The 18682-nt window shown below is 45.0% G+C and overlaps 1 protein-coding gene and 1 long non-coding RNA gene across 2 annotated transcripts in view; one reads left to right on the forward strand and one right to left on the reverse strand.

Annotated features, from left to right (window-relative positions):
- LOC104861930 overlaps positions 1-231 on the forward strand; it is a 35526-nt gene extending 35295 nt beyond the window's left edge. The window contains exon 3 of the long non-coding RNA XR_780150.1: positions 90-231. This is a non-coding gene — a long non-coding RNA (uncharacterized LOC104861930). The remainder of the gene's footprint in view (positions 1-89) is intronic.
- The window catches only part of Adra1a (adrenoceptor alpha 1A), an 89936-nt gene extending 71260 nt beyond the window's left edge, over positions 1-18676 (reverse strand). The window contains exon 1 of the mRNA XM_010623573.2: positions 17644-18676. Coding sequence (XP_010621875.1) covers positions 17644-18526 — 883 coding nt within the window. The 5' untranslated portion in view covers positions 18527-18676. The remainder of the gene's footprint in view (positions 1-17643) is intronic.
- Between the last annotated feature and the right edge of the window lie 6 nt (positions 18677-18682).

An 18682-nucleotide genomic window follows, 5' to 3' on the forward strand; every position in this document is an offset into this window, starting at 1 on the left:
GGCTCTAATGCACGCCATGTGTGACAGGAATGCTAGTTGCACAGATCAACTTGTGATTTTTGTTTGTCTTTTTATTTTTCTAACCACAGGTAGAACATCATCGCAGTTCTGAGTAACTACGAGATAGCCACTTGCCACTCCTCTTCCAAAAGAGGAGGTCAAATGCAACTTGGAATTCAGGATCCTTACCCTGGCTGCATACTGCATGGCACAAATGGAACACACCCCGCAATTAGAAATACAATACATTTTGTAACACAGTGTACGGATTTGAAACCTAAAACTCACGAGTTTGGATTGGAACAGTTCTGAGTAACTACGAGATAGCCACTTGCCACTCCTCTTCCAAAAGAGGAGGTCAAATGCAACTTGGAATTCAGGATCCTTACCCTGGCTGCATACTGCATGGCACAAATGGAACACACCCCGCAATTAGAAATACAATACATTTTGTAACACAGTGTACGGATTTGAAACCTAAAACTCACGAGTTTGGATTGGAACCACTTCCATTTCAGGATCCTTACCCTGGCTGCATACTGCATGGCACAAATGGAACACACCCCGCAATTAGAAACACATTTTGTAACACAGTGTACGGATTTGAAACCTAAAACTCACGAGTTTGGATTGGATCCACTTCCAAATGAGTCTTCATTCATTCAGTTTTAGGCCCCAGATTATTATTAAGTTTTATTAATGATTACCTTAATTGTATATATATTATGGAACACACTGTGATAATTATATATAACCAAATATAATTATATATAAATGCGTAATGGTCAAATCAAGGTACTTAGCATTGCCATCATCTTAAATTTTTTAAAAAATGTAACACATAACAATATAAAGGAATTGTGTTCCTCTATTATTCCATGTAATATTCTACAAAAAAGAGGAAACCATTTTGAAAGTTTCCATTTAGTTTCTATGAATTAAAAAAAAAAATAGTGGGTACCAATTCCAAAACTTACCGTGAAGCTACTCTGGTCAAAAGAGTATGCAGAATAATCTTTGTTTTGTAAAAAAGAACAGTATGGTCCTGGCATAAAGATAATATAGATAGGGAACAGAATTCCTTGCAAAAGAGTAGAACTGAAAGTATAGAAATAAACCCACGTGTCTATGACCAACTGAATCCTTTTTTTTTTTTTTTGTACCGGGGATTGAACTCGGGTCCTTGCGCTTGCAAGGCAGGCCACCGAACCGCTGAGCTAAATCTCCGGCCCCCAACTGAGTTCTGACACGGGTGCTGAGCCCATTCAGTGGGGGAAAGAAGTCTCTTTGATAAATGGTGCACAAACACTGAAGTTACACTCACAAGGATGGGCAGAGCTTCACTCCACGCCACAGAGAGAAATTGACGCACATGGATTGGACCCTAACTCGAAGGGTGGAAACTGTACAACTCTTAGAAGAAAACACAGGAACGAATTCTTCTGGCCTTGGTTTAGGCCATAATTTCTTAAGCATGAAGTCAACAGTATAATCACAAAACAAAAAGTTAAAAAATTAGATCTCGTTAAAGTTGAAGAGTTATGCCTCAGAGGACACTCTCAAAACAATCAAAGGATGACCCATAAAATAAAGTCACATAACTGACTAGAATCTACTACTGGAATATATAATTAACTCCTGAATCTCAGCAACAGAAAGACAAATGACTCAACTGTAAATGGGCAAAGCACTTACATAGATATTGTTTCAAGGAAGATACAAAGATGTACAATAGGTAGACCAAAAGATGTTCAGCTTCATTAGTCATTAGGGAAATGCCATTAGAGGAAACTCCACTCGGTATCACTTTACACTCGTGAGATGAAGACAACAGTAATCATCAAGAAAAAACAGGTAGTAGCGAGGAGGTGGAAAAGTGGGAACCTTCCTACCCTGCTGGGGGACAGGCGCACAGCACACGCTGTAGCTCATCAGTAAGCCAAACTTAAAAGCACCAGTGATTCAGCAATTCCACTTCAATGTATCTGTCTAAAAGAACTGAAAAGCACATTGAAAGAAGTTGCATTTGAAGATTCATAGCAACACTCCATATCTAGCCAAGAGGAATGCCCTACATGTCCATTAAGTGAGGAATGGATCAAGACAGAATGGTAGGTAAATCGGTACAACGGATCGTGACTCAGTCATACAAAGGAAGTACTGATTCCTGTCGCAGCATGGATGACTCTTGAAAGTTTATGCTAAGAGAAACTAGCCACACACAAAAGGCCACATGCTGCATTATTCTCCTTACACGCAGTATCAGGATTTGCCAAATGTGTACAGATGAAAGTAGGCTGATTGTTCCAAGATTTGGGGAGGGGGAGGGTATAGCAGGCACAGAGTTATGTTTGGGGGTGATGGGCATGTTTTGGAACCAAGCAGTGGAGAGAATCACACGACATTGTCAGTGTACTCCGTGCTACTGAACTGTACAATTTAAAATGTTAAAATAGTGCATTTTATGTTACATGAATTTAGCCACAATTTTTAAAAATGGAGACAATTATTGTCGCGGTGGTGACCGTCAGTCAGGAGACGTCAGAGGTCTTTTCTTTTTTGTAATTACTAGCTAAAATGTTGGAAAGATAGTAAAACATTTAAATAATCATAAACATTTAGTTCTGCTTTACACACGATGTTTCTCAGCATTTTGATAAATTTTAGAAATTTGTGTAACATAAACCACAGTTTATCAGGCTTGGCGCTGTCTCCTAGCTGGGCTGGCTAGCTCTATTTTGGGGCAGACCTGGACATTGTGGGATGTTTAGCAGTATTTCTGGTTTAAACTTGTCCCACCCCAAAGGTGACATTGTGACAAATGTCTCCAGACATCCCATCGTGTTCCCTGGGGTCAGAATTGCCCAGGCTGAGAATTACTGCTGTGATCTTTTGGGGAGTCATTTGTTATTCTGGGATTTCATCATCTTTTGAATTTCCTTTTTTAAAAAAATCAATTTTTGCAGTTATCCATTGGTAATTTGCTAGTAACGGTGAAATCAAAGGGGGAGAAAAAGCAGCACAACATTGAAGATTACAGGTAAACTTCAAAACATTTCGCAGTATTAACTATACCACTCACTTTTAAACAAGCAGGTCTCTAACTGGCTACTAAAGGCCCTGGCAATAAGCTAAATGTGGATAGCACATAAAAAAAAAAAGTTAGTGTTCAGAATGTTCCCCTTTCAAACCCTTTTTGGGCAAAGAGGCCTGCTCTGCCTGCATTCCAGAATAATGACAGCCCCTGTGCCCTTGGTTGGTTCTGCCTCTTTCTCCTTTGAAAACGCCAGGCACAGGCCATGCAGAACAGCTGATACCATTTACCAGGTCTGGAATCAGACCTGGTCAACACAGGGAGCAGCCTGTGGTCTGACCCCAGCTGGCAGGAAGTGTGGAGTGGTCCCACCAGCGTGGTGCCACCTGTGTCCAGTTTATACCCTGGATTTCTCAGTGGGGCTCCTTTTGCACAAAGAGTTCTGAGACCAGGCTTGAAAGCTACAGGCTCCTCTTCCTACGTGTGCAGCAGGTGGGCAGAACTAGGTGGAACCCAGCCCCCCGTTCTGGGGAAGGCAGCCAGGCAGCTCCAGCAGGATGTGGAGCATCTTTGTTAGGCCTCGGTTTCCTCCTTTCTGCATCTGCACCACAACTGCCATCTCGTTCTGGGCTTCCTCTTGGATGCAGCAAATGGCATGAAAGCAGCACTGATGCCATGGAGGAGATGTGCAGTCTCCACAAACTCATGTGCTGAATCCCTAATCTGCAATGCGATGAGGGGTATCAGGAGTGGGGCCCCTCAATGGGATTAGTGTCCTCACAAGGAGATGAGGGGCCTGGTGCTTTCTCTGCCATTCCAGGACATGGAGAGAAGAACCGAGAACCCGATCGTGCTGCCACTCAGCTCTCAGACCTCCACCCTCCAAAGCTGTGAGGACTGAATGTCCGCTGTTTAAGCCTCGCAGTCTGCAGTGTTGCGACAGTGGCCCGTGCTGGTGAAGACAGTCCCCCGCCGCAGCACACACGGCCCTCCTGCCGGAACCGTCCCCCGCTTTCCCCAGGACAGACTTGTTAAACTCTTCCCTCCACTCCTCCCAATCGTCTTGGGGCCAGGCCACAAAAGCAAGTCCAGCTGGGACTCTGCTACCGATGGACCCTGGAGTCATCCTTAATTGTTTATATGCCTGAGAACACGTGCATATAGGTTAGGTTTTTTGTTTTTTTCAGTACCAGGGATTGAATCCAAGACCTTCACACTGAGCTGTGCCTCCTGCCATTTTGTTTTTTGTTTTGGGAGAGTCTTGCTCACTCAGTTGTCCGAGCTGGAATTTGTGACCCTCCTGTCTCAGCCTCCCAGAGTGCTGAGATTACAGGCCTGTGCCACCACCATACCTAGCTTTATGGGTGAAATTTTATGTCATTACCAAAACCCTAGGAAAATCTTATCTCCATAAAGCCAGACTCAGAAGTTTCTGGAAATGAGTTTGGCTAGGATCCGAATGAAGGACAGATGAGCCCATAGTTCACCTCAGGAAAAGCAGGGACAGGTGAGGCAGCCACCAGTGAGTGTTCAGAGACACCCACAGGGGAGACAGAGCAGACCCAGGACACAGACACTGCTCAGTGGTGCAGGTGGATCTGGGAAGGGACAGAGGCTGCGGTCCCTGAAGGGGGGGCGGCCCTTCAGTGTCCCAGGGGGTCAGCAGGGAAGCAGTGGGGGCTTTTCCGGGAGGGAGTGCCCCCAGGGGCCACCAGAGGACAGGGCACTACGCCTGCCAGGCCACACGGATGGGACGAAGCGCCCAGAAGGTCACACGCGTCCTTCCCTCCTCCGCTCCCCTGGATAAACAGAGCCGTATGCCAGCAGCTCCTAACTGCAAACGTGGCAGTCTCTTTCCTTTTTCCCTGAACTCGGGTCTGGAAGAGGTGAACAAGCACCAGCCAGCTTCAAGCAAAGCCCATTTCCAAGTTTAATCCGGGAGGAAAGGCGGCGGGGTGGGGGGAGGGAGGGGGAGCAGTGGTCTCATGTAAAGAATCAGCTGTTGATCAGAAGAGACTGAGCTTCAAAGCATCTATCTTGAAAACTGTCATCCAGACGAAGACCGCCGGGTTGGCTTGAAACAAGACTCTAGGAGAGGCTGGGTTGATAGAACCGGTCGGTGCAGGTGATCATGAAGACAGAAGAGTATGCCAAAAAGCAGAGCAAAGAAAAGGGATGGGGGATGCGGTGGAGTGGGAGGAGGCAGTAGACTATTAATTACCAAAATCAGATGGATAACTACATCATGGACTTGAGAAATTTGAAGGGAAATCAAAAGAAAGTAGCAAAAAGGCCACCGAGATGAGAAAAAAGAGCAGAAGGAGGTAAAGGAGGTTCAAAATACAGCTGATGTGAGCACCAGAAGAAAGCTGTTTTGCTTTTGCAGATGTCACCACTGAAGGACGCTGTCTTTGACTGCAGAGCAGAGCGCTGCGTCTGTCTCAGGACAGCAGTGCCCTGTAACCCTAGGCCAGAAGCCCGCAGGAGATCTGTCTTCAGGATGGCAGGGGAAGATTCTGTAAGAATCTTGCCTGAAAATAAATACAAAGGTCCAGAGAATACCTGATAAAAACAACGATCGGGTCGGTCTGAGTTTGTTGATAATGTTCTCCCTGACAAGAGTTGGAGGAGAATAAGAGCAGAATGTTGGAATGTAAGAAGTACCAATTAGGGGATTTAGCTCAGTGGTTGTGCCGCCTGCCTCGCAAGCGCAAGGTCCTGAGTTTGATCCCTGTACCCCCCCCAAAAAAAAAGAAAGAAAAAGAGAAAGAAAGAAAAGAAATATCTATCAGGAGTCTTTTAAGAAATGTGTCTGGCTTATGTCTTTATTGGCAAAGTTTTGCTTAATGTCGGTTGTTCTTCAACATAAGGGAAGTATTTTAAGTGTTGTGGGCTGTGAAGTCTGTGCCACCGTAGTAGGGAAGCAGCCACAGGTGGCGGAAAGCAACGGGGACCCACGTTTATTTACAAAAATAGACCATATCTTACCACCCCTGGTCCATATGGCAGAACAAGCAGAATCCTGAGCATAAGAGTAAGTAAAATGTAGTAAATAGTAGGAGGGTAATGTGCATCACTAAAGTAAACCAAAGAAAGATACGAAAGGAAAGAGGACCAGCGCAAGAATTGAATAGAAATAACCGAGATGTAAAATGCAGATTTTTTCTAATCAGAGCGTTTGTGTTCGAGGGAGAAGTGAAAAGTGAAAACACGCTACACTTCATACCTGCTGTTGGTGAAGGGACAGTAAGAGAGAACTGAAGGTTAAAGAACTGCTTTTGCAAAGCTCAAAGGTGACCCCAGCAAATGGCACAGAGGAAGCAACTGTTCCAAAACGGCGCAGAATTTAAAGGGATTTTAAAATGGTATGTTTTACAAAAGGCAGAAAATGAGGAAAGGGAAAGAAGCACAAATAATAAAGCATAAAAAATGAAGGCAGAAATCAAACCTAATAATCTGTTACAGTAAGTGGAAATGAATTAAATTCTAATTAAGACAAAAATGTCTAGATTAGAGAGATAGACTCTGAAAAACTCCCTCTGAGGTAAGATATACAAGCTGAAATATGAAAAGATAGACATAGTGTATCAGCAAATGCAAACAAATATGTTAGAGGTTGCAATATTAAATTTTAAAAATGTATGGAAAAGATTCAATAGGTCAAAAACTATCCTTAAATGGAGATATTATTGGTTCAGTTTTTACCTATCAAGAAATAGTATCGACATATATAAAGTAAAATCTGTTAAAAATATAAAAATAATTGAGAAACAGTTGCATGAACATACATGTATCAATACTTGACAAATGAAGTAAATGATAAAGGTGAAAACAAAAATAAATGAAGATACAAAAAACACCAAATTATTAATATATATACATTAAACATGTAAATTATTGATCATATATTAAGCCTAAAGAAAACCTCAATTATCTCCACAGTTAGAAATTCTTTAATTTATATTCTCTGAGTATAGCTATATAACAGTAAATTACAAATTGATTTTAAGAAAGGAGGGGATGAAACACCAGTTATTTTCAAATTAACAAACAACACACCAAGACTCCTTTCCAGGAAACATTAAAAATAGAAATACAAATGCGTAGTAAAACAGGAGAAGAAATTAAAGTCTGCCTAAGGGAAAATGGACAGCTTTGATTATTTTAAATCTTAGGTAAGAAAGAATTTAAAAGCAAAAGTTAAAGATTCTGTTCAAGCCAATATCGAAAACCAAAACATCAGCAGAAAATGAAAGTGGGAAATCTCTAGAGAGTAAACCAATGCACTGTAAAACAGATTAATTAGTAAACCATGAACCTGAATTATTTGAAAAAAATCTAGTAAAATAGATAATGTCCCAAGAAGTTTCAATGAACACAGAGAAAAAAAGAAATTACGTGATGTGGTAAATGACAAAGACGGAAAAGAAATTTTAAAAATTACAGAATTTCATGCTTAAGTCCAAGTTAAAACGTTGGACTGAAGGAAAATGGAAAGTAAGAAAATAAAAACAACCCAATCTGACAATCAGAATAGATCACTATCCATGGGAGAAATAGAAACCAGTCTCGAAGAATTGCATCCTTAAAAGGAGCTGTGCCCAAATGTTTTATGGGTGCGTTTTTCAACCTTCAAGGAACACATAATTCTTTGCTATTTAAACTCTTACAGATTATAGGAAAAAATGAAAAGTGTCACAATTTACTTTATGACAAACTGATATTAAAATGTGACAAAGACAGTACAGTAAAACAAAAGGATAGACTTGTTTCATGCAGAAATATAAATGCAGACTAGAAGTAAAATATTGAGTGTGGTGCAGTAACGTAAAAAGAACATCACATAGTCAAATAGTATTTAATCAGAGAATGCACAGTTAATAAAGGAAATAAAATTAATCTGAATCATTGTCAATAAAAAGGGTTATGCTGAGTATCAAAAAGTATTTCATAAAACTAAAAATTAATTTTCTATAAATTGCTTTCTAGATACAGACAAAACAGGTTTTAAACCTGAGTCTGTATAACTCTATAAACTATAGAAAGATAGTCCCTTGGTTTGATAAAGTACATTGATCTAAAACCAATAGCCAGTGTCATATCTAATGTAAAATAAAAGGCAGTATTTCTAACATTATTGTTGCAATGAGTTTTTCAGATGATGCTAGTTAATGTGACTAAAAGTAAACTGCAAATAACAGTTCAAAAATGAAACATTTATAAATTGAAACCACTTGGGAGGCTGAGGCAGGAGGATCACAAGTTCAAGGCCAGCATGGGCAAAGTGGCAAGATGTCATTTCAAGAAAGAAAAAAAAAGTTTTGGAGAAGTATGCAAATAGAGCAACAAAATGACAGCAGTGACTTCCTAGAATATCAGATGTGCAAATATAAGCAAGATAATTTTGAAAAAGAATATTCATCCAGAAGTCTTAAGCTAGAAAGTATCAAAATGTATTATAGGGCCAGGAGTTTAGCTCAGTGGTTCTGCCACCTGCCTCTCAAGTGCAAGGTCGCAATCCCCGGCACCAAAACTAAAACATAAAAATGTATTGTAAAGCTAAGATCAGTAAAATAAGGTGGCATCAGTATTTGAGCAGAGAAACATAAATGGAAGGGGAAAAAAAACCAGATTCAAGATACTTTTTAATATAACAAATGTGGTTTTCGAAGTAGGACAGGAAATGATGGATTATTTGATAACTCCTTTGAGACCACCCGACTAACCATATCAAAATGAATACAGTTAGACATCACCCATCAGAATACAAGCACATGGGGCTGGGTACTTAGCTCAGTGGTTCTGCCACCTGCCTTGCAAGCACGAGGACCTGAGTTCGATCCCCAGTACAAAACAAACAAACAAACAAACAACAACCAAAAAATCCCCCCAAGCTTCCAGGGAGAGTACAAACCAGGCTCCAAAAGAAGCAGGAGGAAATGAAGGTTATCTCATCTAATTTTGGGGACACTCTTACCGAATACCCTGAGAAGGCACATCCCGAGATCAAAAGATTAACATATCCCAGCTGCATAATCATTTTCTATGCCCATATATTTGTAAAAACAATAAAATGCAAATAGGAAACAATAATAGCCAAATGTGTACAAGGATTGTAATATTTTGAGATGTTCCTCAGCTTCTTTTTCCTTCATAAGCCCCTCTTTTCCTTCCTGCAGTCCACTTGAGCCTATGGTTATATAAATGGTAGATGCCAACCTGGGAAAGAGGAGGTTGTGATTGGAGGGGGAAAGGCATCCCTGTCTCCCTGGGGACTCTGGGGAAGTGGGGAGGACATTTGCTCTTAGCCCCTCAGTCAGCAGGGTAGCAGAGGAGCCATTTTCCATTCTCTGTCTGGATGTTCAAAAGAAGATCGTCCCTCGCTCACCGGAGAGCTATCACAGTGGTAAAGTGCAGCCTGTGGGACAGGCAGAGAGCAATCCCAGTGAGCACACTTGTGCAGTGTGCAAGGAAGCTGCAGGGCTCTCTGTTGCCTGAGGACAGGAAGCAAACACTGCTGTGGAACGGCCCGCTGTGGTGTGGATGCTCAGGGTCCTCCAAAGGTCCATGTGTAAAGCACAGTCCTCAAGGTGGCGCTGTTGGGAGGCGCTGGGGAACTTTAGGAAGTGGGGCCTGATGGGGGTCCTTGGGTCATTCAGTGGATTGCAGTTCCATAAAGGGGACCATGGGGCCCTGGCCTCGCTGTCTCTCGGTTTCTATTTCCACCATGACGGACCATCCTACTCGGAGGGCCAAAGCAATGGGACCACCACACCTTCAACAGGAAACTGCAGAACCATGAGCCAAAATAACCCTTTTTTCTTTGTAAGCTAATTGCCTTGGCATTTTGTTATGGTGGCAGAAAGCTGACTAAAACAGGCCCTCATTTCCTAGCCTTGTCTGACTACTGAGAACCTCTGTAAACCTCTGGTCCAGTCAACATCTTAGAGGACAGGTCTGGAAGGCCAGGTGCTGTGATGTGTGTTTTCGAGGCCTCATAGGAGCACGTGCTGAAATGTCAGCCTGCACCGGATGGTGTCAGGTGGGGACCTTGGGCAGGCAGGTACGAGAGAGGCCCAAGAAAGTTGTCTCACCTCTTCTCTCATGGGAGGTCACAGTGAGAAGGAGCCAGAAGAGGGAGTCCTAGAAACCAGATGATGAGTCCTCACCAGGCAGTGAACCTATGAGTACCTTGATGTTGGATTTCCCAGGCTCCAGAACTATCAAAATAATTTTCTGTTATTTGCAAGTGGTCCACTTAACAGTAATCTGTTACAGCAGCCTGAGTGGATACAGTTTCCCACAGGAGACCGAGTGTGTAAAATTGTTGTTAAAATTGCCAGATGTGACTGAGCTTATTGGCTTTAACTAAAGCATGTCTTCCTTCTTTCTTTTTTTGCAGTCCTGGGAATTGAACCCAGAAACTGGTGCATGCTAGGTAAGTGCTCTACCACTGAGCTACATCCTTTACCTCTTTTTATTTTGAAACAGGATCTCACTAGGTTGCCCAGGTTGGCCTTGAACTTGTGATCCTGCCTCAGCCTCCTGAGTAGCATGTGACAAGTGTGTATTTCTATGGAAATCTGTGAGAAAGATCACACGGGTTTTTGGAGAATAAAGAAGTCATATTTCCTCAGAACATCTCAAAACAGGATGAGCAAATGAGCAATCCAGTATTTATCATAAGTAAGTGATTAGTATAGCAAATGGATAAAGTGATAATAAAAAAGAAACAGAAAAACTATTGTATAAAAGGTGGCCTGAAAAGTACAGGCAGACGATTACGGAAAAGAACAATAGAAATGACGAATGAAAATATGGAAAGAAATACTCAGAGAGCAAAGAAGTACACGACTGAAAAGCCAAAGCCATAATACAAGTGTCAGACTAGCAAACCAAATAGCAAGGCTAAAGGACAGGAAACTGTTAGACAAAGAAAATGCCCAAAAAAAGGTGTCTTCCTGCCCCCGTGAAACAATGAGGCAAGGGAACACGGCTGCGACTTCACGACCAAGGCGTTATTACCTGGTCATTGTGAGACACCACCTGCCTGCAGCCTGGGTGTGAAGACAGATCTTGTCCAAAGCACCGTCAGAACATGTGCAAATCACCCTTGCTTGCAGCACGCTCCTGAATTACGGGTGGTGACTCTTTGCTGACAAATTTGTCTTGTGGAAGGAGCCAAAATTAATTCAAAGCCACCCCTGGTTATATATTTGTGATCACAAGCAATATTTCCTCATAAATGTAAGCTCTGAAGGCAACGCCAAGGGGAGCATCCCAGGGCTTCAGGGAAATGAGTAGTGTGGACGGTGTGCCAGGAGGGCAGATGTATTCCATTCTGTCCTGTGGCAAGGTCTCTCGGCTGGCCTATCCTCAAGCTTCCTTTGTGGCTATTCTGAATATGAGGCTGATCATGGCATCTGATCGTCTTTGGATAAAACGCCTGTGAAGCGACTATCGAGGCTTCTGGGGTCCGGTCCCTTCTTTGCTAGCTTCACTTGACATCGATTATCTCTGGCCTCTTGACTGCCCACAGTGCCCTTTCAGAACATGCTCGTGGGCTCAGGCCAGGCCTACCAGAGTCTGGGCACATTCTGTTTCCTCTCTCTGCCTTTTAACCTCGGCAAACCTACTTGCAGTATAGTTTTTGGTGCAGAGGGCAAGCCCTCCTTCCCAGCAGACGTTTTGGCCCCTTTCTGTCTTCCTCTGCCCTTATCCACAGTGTAAGTTTCCAAAGCACTGTGTGGCTGTCTCGTAGCACTGCACACAGTTCTGGAGTATTCTCTGTGGTCACCTCATGAATGTCTGTCTCTTGCTGGAGACAAGAAGTCTGACGGAAGGGAAGGACCAGTACCGTTTCCACCTGATGCACTGCTGAGTGTCCTGCTGCATGGGAGGGAAGATTTCAGCAGAACTGGTGGATGAAGCAGAAAGGTTCTCTGCAGGAGGTCCCTGACAAGACAAGCCCCCCATCCCTGGATGTACCTGCTCCCACTGGAGGCGGGTCTGTCCCTTCCCCTTGGCCCTCGGATAGCTCACGGCTCGCTTTGACTGCAGAAAGGAGTCAGAAAGATACCTCCTCGGAGGCGGGCCTGGCTCTTCCAAGCTTTTGCCCTGGCCGGCTTGGAGGAAACTCTTACCCTGTTCAGAAGTGGGTATAGACCACGGGGGGAAGAGAGGCCACAAGATAGCCTGGCCGGCTGGGTGCTGATTGACCCCTGCTCTGTGGATGCAGACGCTGTCGGATAGGTGTTGTTTTTGCCACTGTGTTTTGGGAAGGTTTGGGAGGTAGTAGGAGAAAGTGAAAAGTTGGTCTCTTACTTCAGATCCTAATGGCTAATGGGTTGTCTCCACACCATCCGCTCTCAGAGGCTGGCCTTTGAAAAATCAGGGGCCTCATTCCATCACTTCCAAGCAGCACTTAACCTTGGTTATCTCAGGGATCTACACAGGACTCACAGTCATACTGTGAAATTTCTACACCATGATCTGTATCTGTTCCTTTCCCTTGCTACGTCTCAGATCTCATCCGAAACTTCTGCGGCATCAATGATTCATTCACTGCCTTACCAGCTCCACCTCACCTAATCTCCCCACCTTAGAACACGTTCTCCCCACCACGGTGCTGCCTCCTGTCTTTTTAAAGAACAAAGTACCGAATATCATCTGTCCCGAAGAGCGACACTGCTCCTTTGATTCAGAGATAATAGCTATGGCTTAAATCCAATAATAATGCTGGCTTTCTGCATTTAGATCAGATAACATACTCAGAATTCAGACACACAGCTATGTATTCAGTGAATGTTGCCGCTTTCACCTCTTCCTCTCTGGTGCTTTCTCCTTCTCATGCCACCCAGGAAAACCCCATGCCAACATGTGCTGACATAGGTCAGTAATGGTCGGCAACTTACAGGAATGCTTGTAAGATGAACATCCATTGCCATTTGCTCTGTGCTAGGCACCACGGAGGCAGCTGGCTCCTACCCACCGCCACGGTCGTACTGTCCAATCCAACAAGCAGTATGGGCTTGGTGAGAAGCGTGGGAGAGACAGAAGTGTGAGGGCAGTGGGGAAGTGAAGTCTTCGCCTTGTCTAGAGCCGTTGGCCTTGAAAGTGAGTCCATCTCCCAGAATATTCTGGGCCAATTCCTGCTCACATGGCATTCTGTCTTTTACCTTTGCCCTTGCCCTGTAATCCGTGGCCTTGTCAGCAGCAGCACACAGATTGGTAACTACTTCTTTCCAAGACAGCCCTTGTCACACTGAGGAGCTTGTGTTCCTTGGGTAAGATAACATAATGGTGTATTTATTTTTCTGTTCACATTTTGCATGGAAAATGAGCTAAACATTGTTGATAAAAACAGACCACACCTTGCTGATGGCCCAGCAGAAGCAATGAGCAATCTTTAAGGAACTGCTCAGTCAACAGTGGTCCTTCTGGAAGCTTCTGTAGGGACCCCTAGACACAGAAAATTACTAGAATCCTCAGCACCTGGTGACAATGCCACGGTGAGCAGCCACCTCTCTTACCTGGGTGAACTGCTCAGTTTGTCTCCTTAATTAGATTGTGAGACCCTGAACGGCAAGGGGTGTATTTATCCCTCTTTTCATTCTAACTCAGGGCCTGGGACTCCCCTTATACCTTCAATACATCCCGGCAGAAATATTCTTTCACTCAGTTGACGTTAGGAGGAAACTAGACCACAGGTTGCGGGTCTTAGGGTCCTTTGCTGTCCTTTGGAGCAGGCTGTTCAGGCCCTGTTAGCTTTAATCCTTTCTTTCTCTTCCCTCCCTTCTTCCCTTTTTTCATCCCTTCACTGGGATGGAACTCACAGCTTCCTGCATATGAGGCAAGTACTCTACCCCTGAGCTAGACCCTCAGCCCTGTATGTTTTCTATTTCCCTCCTGCTGTTTCCCTTAATTTGGATTTAAAGGAAGCTCGCCAATTCTGGGTACTCCTATCTAACCACGACTTCCCTGTGCCGCAACACCTTCGGCTTAGCGTTACCAGATCCCTGAAAACACAGGCCCAAGGGGGAGGCTATTTAAGACTAGAGCACCCATCTTCCCCTGTAGGACACAGGGCCCAGGTCATCACGCCTCAGCTCATAGCACAGCCCATTCAACAGCACAACCCCAGACTTCCAGGCCATCTATGAGCCCAGGGTTCTTTCTACCATCTGGCTCTGCATGGTCCGTGATCGGACCCAAGGTATGTGCCCTTAGAGACATCTACTCTTTGTGTTAAACTGTAGCACTCATAGCCATGGCTTAGCTGTCTCAGAGCATCACACAGCCATTGTGACTCCTTCACTTTGAAGGCACGACTGTAAATCCCAAACAGGCCCCCAGGACTTGCCAGCGACCCCACACAATTTCCACAGTAATTTACTTTCTGCACTCAAAGATGAGTACCTCACGTGTTCCTCTTGCTCTTCCACCCACCACATTCCTCATTCCCTTCTAACTCTAAGCTGATGCTCTTCTTTCTCATCTCACTGCTGATATAAAAACGTTCTGAAGAGACCTCGACGCTCTCCTCCATACCTATCTGCCTCAGCGTTCATAGCTATTTTCTGTCATTTCCTCCACCCAACACCAAGTCCTGGCTCCTCCCTCACGTACACCACAACTATCCCTCTCTATTCCACCATCTTCATTAGAACAGATTCATGATCTAGTCTCTCTTACCTCCGAAAACTTGCCCTAGATTCTTCCAGCTGCATCCCCTTTCCTGGTTTCACTGTAGCAGAACTAGCAAGAGGGTTGTCTGTTTTCCATTTTACCACACCCTTTCTCTTTTTCTCTGGAAAGCAGAGTCAGGTTATTGTCCCCATCACCCCCTTGAAGCCATCACCCTCAATAGCAAGGATCTTCTTGTCCCCAGTGGTGCTGTTGTCTGTCCTGCTCTCACTGGGTCACTCTCACCTTCTGGAAGACTAACATACAGAACAATCTCTTAATTTTCCTCCTACCTCTGGGGCCACTTCTCCACTGTTTTTGCTGGTTGCTTCTTTTCTTGACCTCAAGTATCAGAGTTTCTCAAGGCTCAGTTCTTTCTTTTGTCTCAATACCTTCTCTCCAGCAGAGCCCTTCATTTTGGTAGCTTTATACATGTTGATGTATAAAGTTTCTACCAGGAGCTCACCTTCCTCTCAAAGCTCCAAATTCACCTATCTACTGCCTAGCTGGCATCTCCACTTAAGATGCCTCAGAGATATTTCACAGCACAGTGTGTTCAAAATAAATTCTCTCAATTCCCACCTCTGGCAGCCCCTTCAAAGTCTGTTGCCTTCTGGTCTTCCATTCTCAGTGAAATGCACTCCCATTTACATAGTTATTTAGGCCTCAATCCTATAAATTACCCCTAATTACTGTCCTTTCTTACTCTGCGTCTGAATTTGTTGGCTCTCTGTTTGAAATAAGTGCTGAATGTGACCACTTCTTTCCTCCTCCACCTGTCCTACCTGTGTCCAAGCTGTCACAGCCTCTGCTTGATTTCTCTTAACAGCCTCCTCCCTGGTTCCCCAGCTTCCACTTTTGCCCACCCCCCAAAAACTCATGTGCTATCTAACAACTGGAACAATCCTTTAAAAGTATAGAATGGGAGCAGGCATCTCCTGACAAAAGCTCTCCAACAGCTTCCTTTCATCATTAGAGTCACACGCAAAGGTAACAGGCCTAGAAGACCCTGTGAGACTCGAGTTCCTCTACCCTCAGCCTCTTTTTGAATTTGTCCCTCAGGGCCTGTGGTTCAGCCACGGTGGTCTCCCCTTTTGCTTCTCTCTGCTTGTACGGCCCGAGAGCTCTTCCTCTCTCACGTCAGTCAGGGCTCCACTCAGATGTCACCTTTGCGGGGAGCAGACTTTTCTGACGGCTTGCTCCATTGTCTTGTCACTCTCTGTCCTCTTACTTTTGCGGATGCTCACGAGTCCTTGTCTTTTTTAGGGTGTACTCCTCTGTTTATGCCCATCTCCTTCCAAAGGATGCAGACATTTCATGGGCAAAGACTTTTCTGCTTTGTTCAACCTAAGCTGTAAACAAGTGCTAAGTACTTGTTGAGAGAACAGGTGAATAAGTGCCATGTTCCAGAGCGGTGAGAGGTGGGATGCAGGAGGGCAGGCAGGCAGGCAGAATGTTACCTCCTTCAGTTCAAAGCTGTGTACTCTGGGAGCAGGTACACAGCAAGGCTAGGTGGGATGGAAAGGGGCCTCTCCAGCAGCCTGTCCCATAGAAATTTCTGCCACGATAGAAATAATGTACATCTTTGCCACTGAAAACAGTACCCACTGGCTGCATGGGGCTCTTGAGCACCTGGAAAGTGGCTTGTGGGTCTGAGGAACTGAATTTTGATATTATTAAATATTAAAACAGTAACATATAACTGGCGGCTATGGTATTAAAACCTGAAGACTTGCTCCCCCACCCCATCATTTCAGGATAATAGTTGCTTAAAGGCTGAATAAAATATAGAATTTGGTACAATGTCCAGAACTTAGTTGGCACTCAAAATATGGCACTGTTATTATGACAGAGTTACATTAAGTCCATGCCATTTAAGTGTGGCTCTGAGGCACTTAGAATGGATTGTTACTAATTTTCACTGTGACTTTTTTTTTTTTTTTTTGGTTACAGTTAGTGGATGACCAGTATGTGGGTCTATATTAATGCTCATGAACTAAAAACAGCTAAGAACCATTTTTGGATCTCACTGAAGGCCTTTCAGAGACAGATACCTATTCCAAGGAGATCAGCCTGCAGATACTTATAATGAGCCAATTAGTTTTGACAACAGCTTACTTGGCATCTGCAAAAAATGGAATCTGTATCATTACAGTATTATTTTCCAACAGTGTCATCTGTAACTTCCTGGATGATTCTGGATAAGAGCAGTGTCTGCTTAATACTTTGCATTAAAATAAGCATTTAGTTATTGACAACATGATAATGAAATCTTGAAGGCTTAAATGGTTTGGACATAAAAACACTTTTGTTGTTAGCTGTTTATCCTTCATCCTCCCATACTGAATCCAGAATATAAAATTAACAGACATAGCACATAGGCAGACCACACTAAACTTTATGAACAATCTACTGCAATAATAAACTCACACACCTGTCCAGTATAAACCTCGAATAATAAACTCACACACCTGTCCAGTATAAACCTCGAATAATAACACACACACCTGTCCAGTATAAGCCTCGAATAATAAAACTCACACACCTGTCCAGTATAAACCTTGCGCTTACTTTCAGGCCAAGGGGTGACCGGCTGAGGGAAGATGGCATTCCACAACCTGCCTGACTGCACAGGGGAGACTCCAAGTCTCCAGAGAGCGCTGATAGATTTGAATTGAATACATGCTTAAAAGCTTTAAAACGAGTTGACATTCTCATTAAGGAGACCAATTAATCTGCACCCGCAGGAAGCCACTTTACAGCTGATGAAAAAGTGCCCTAGGAACCCAGGTAAATGAGACTGCGGCAGAAAGGGGAAATTCACGTTCCCGCCAGGGAGCCTGTCCCAGACTCATCCACTCACTCACCGGAGAGGAAGAGAAGGGAGACCCCTAGACACCAAGGTAGGGGCTGAGAAGACTTACCAATGGGCATCACTAAGAAAAAGGGCAGCCAGCAGAGCACGAAGCAGCCGACCACGATGCCCAGCGTTTTGGCTGCTTTCTTCTCCCGGGAGAACTTGAGGAGCCGCACGGAGAAGTGCGTCTTGTTCTTGGAGCTGCTCACACCACCACCTCCCGCGGGGACATTTTTGCGGTGGATGCGGAGCGTCACTTGTTCCGAGTCCGACTTGTCGGTCTTGAGGCCCGACGTGAGGCCCCGGCTCTCCCTCTTGGCCACCACGTAGACCCGGCAGTACATGACCAGGGTGATGGCCAGCGGCACGTAGAAGGAGCCCAGCGCGGAGAACAGCACGTAGCCCGGATCCTCGTTGATCTGGCAGACAGTTTCGTCCTGCGGGGCCGGCTGCCTCCAGCCGAAAAGCGGCCCGACGGAAATGACCAGGGACAGCGCCCAGACACAGAGCAGAGCGCGGAGGCCCCTCCTCTGGGTGACAATGGTCGGGTAGCGCAGCGGGTAGCTCACGCCTATGTAGCGGTCGATGGAGATGATGCAGAGGCCCATGATGGACGCGGTGCAGCACAGGACGTCCACAGCCGCCCAGATATTGCAGAAGACCCTGCCGAAGGCCCAGTAGCCCAGGATCTCGAAGATGGCCGAGAAGGGCAGCACGGTGGAGGTGAGCAGGAGGTCGGCCACCGCCAGGTTGACGATGTAGTAGTGAGTGACCGAGTGCAGATGCCGGTGACAGGCCACCGAGAGGATCACTAAGATGTTCCCCAGCACCCCGAAAAGGATGAGGCCCCCCAAGATCACACCAAGCAGAATGGCCTTGGAAATGTTCACCGGTGCGGGCGGGTGGGTACAGTTGGAGCTGTCGGAAGCATTTCCGGAGAGAAACACCATGGTCCCAGCCGGGGCGGGCAGGTCCAGCTCTCCAGGGCCACCCTGGGTGGGGCGGAGGGAACGAGGGGCCCGGAGTCAAAAGGGCTGGGCTTGGCTGGGGGTGAGAGAGCGAGAGCAAGAACGCGCGAGGGCGGAAAACAGCTCTGGCCAGTCCTG

The sequence above is a fragment of the Fukomys damarensis genome, unplaced genomic scaffold (genome assembly GCF_012274545.1).
Source record: "Fukomys damarensis isolate Sample0158 unplaced genomic scaffold, DMR_v1.0_HiC HiC_scaffold_18, whole genome shotgun sequence".
In the NCBI taxonomy this organism is placed as follows: domain Eukaryota; kingdom Metazoa; phylum Chordata; class Mammalia; order Rodentia; family Bathyergidae; genus Fukomys; species Fukomys damarensis.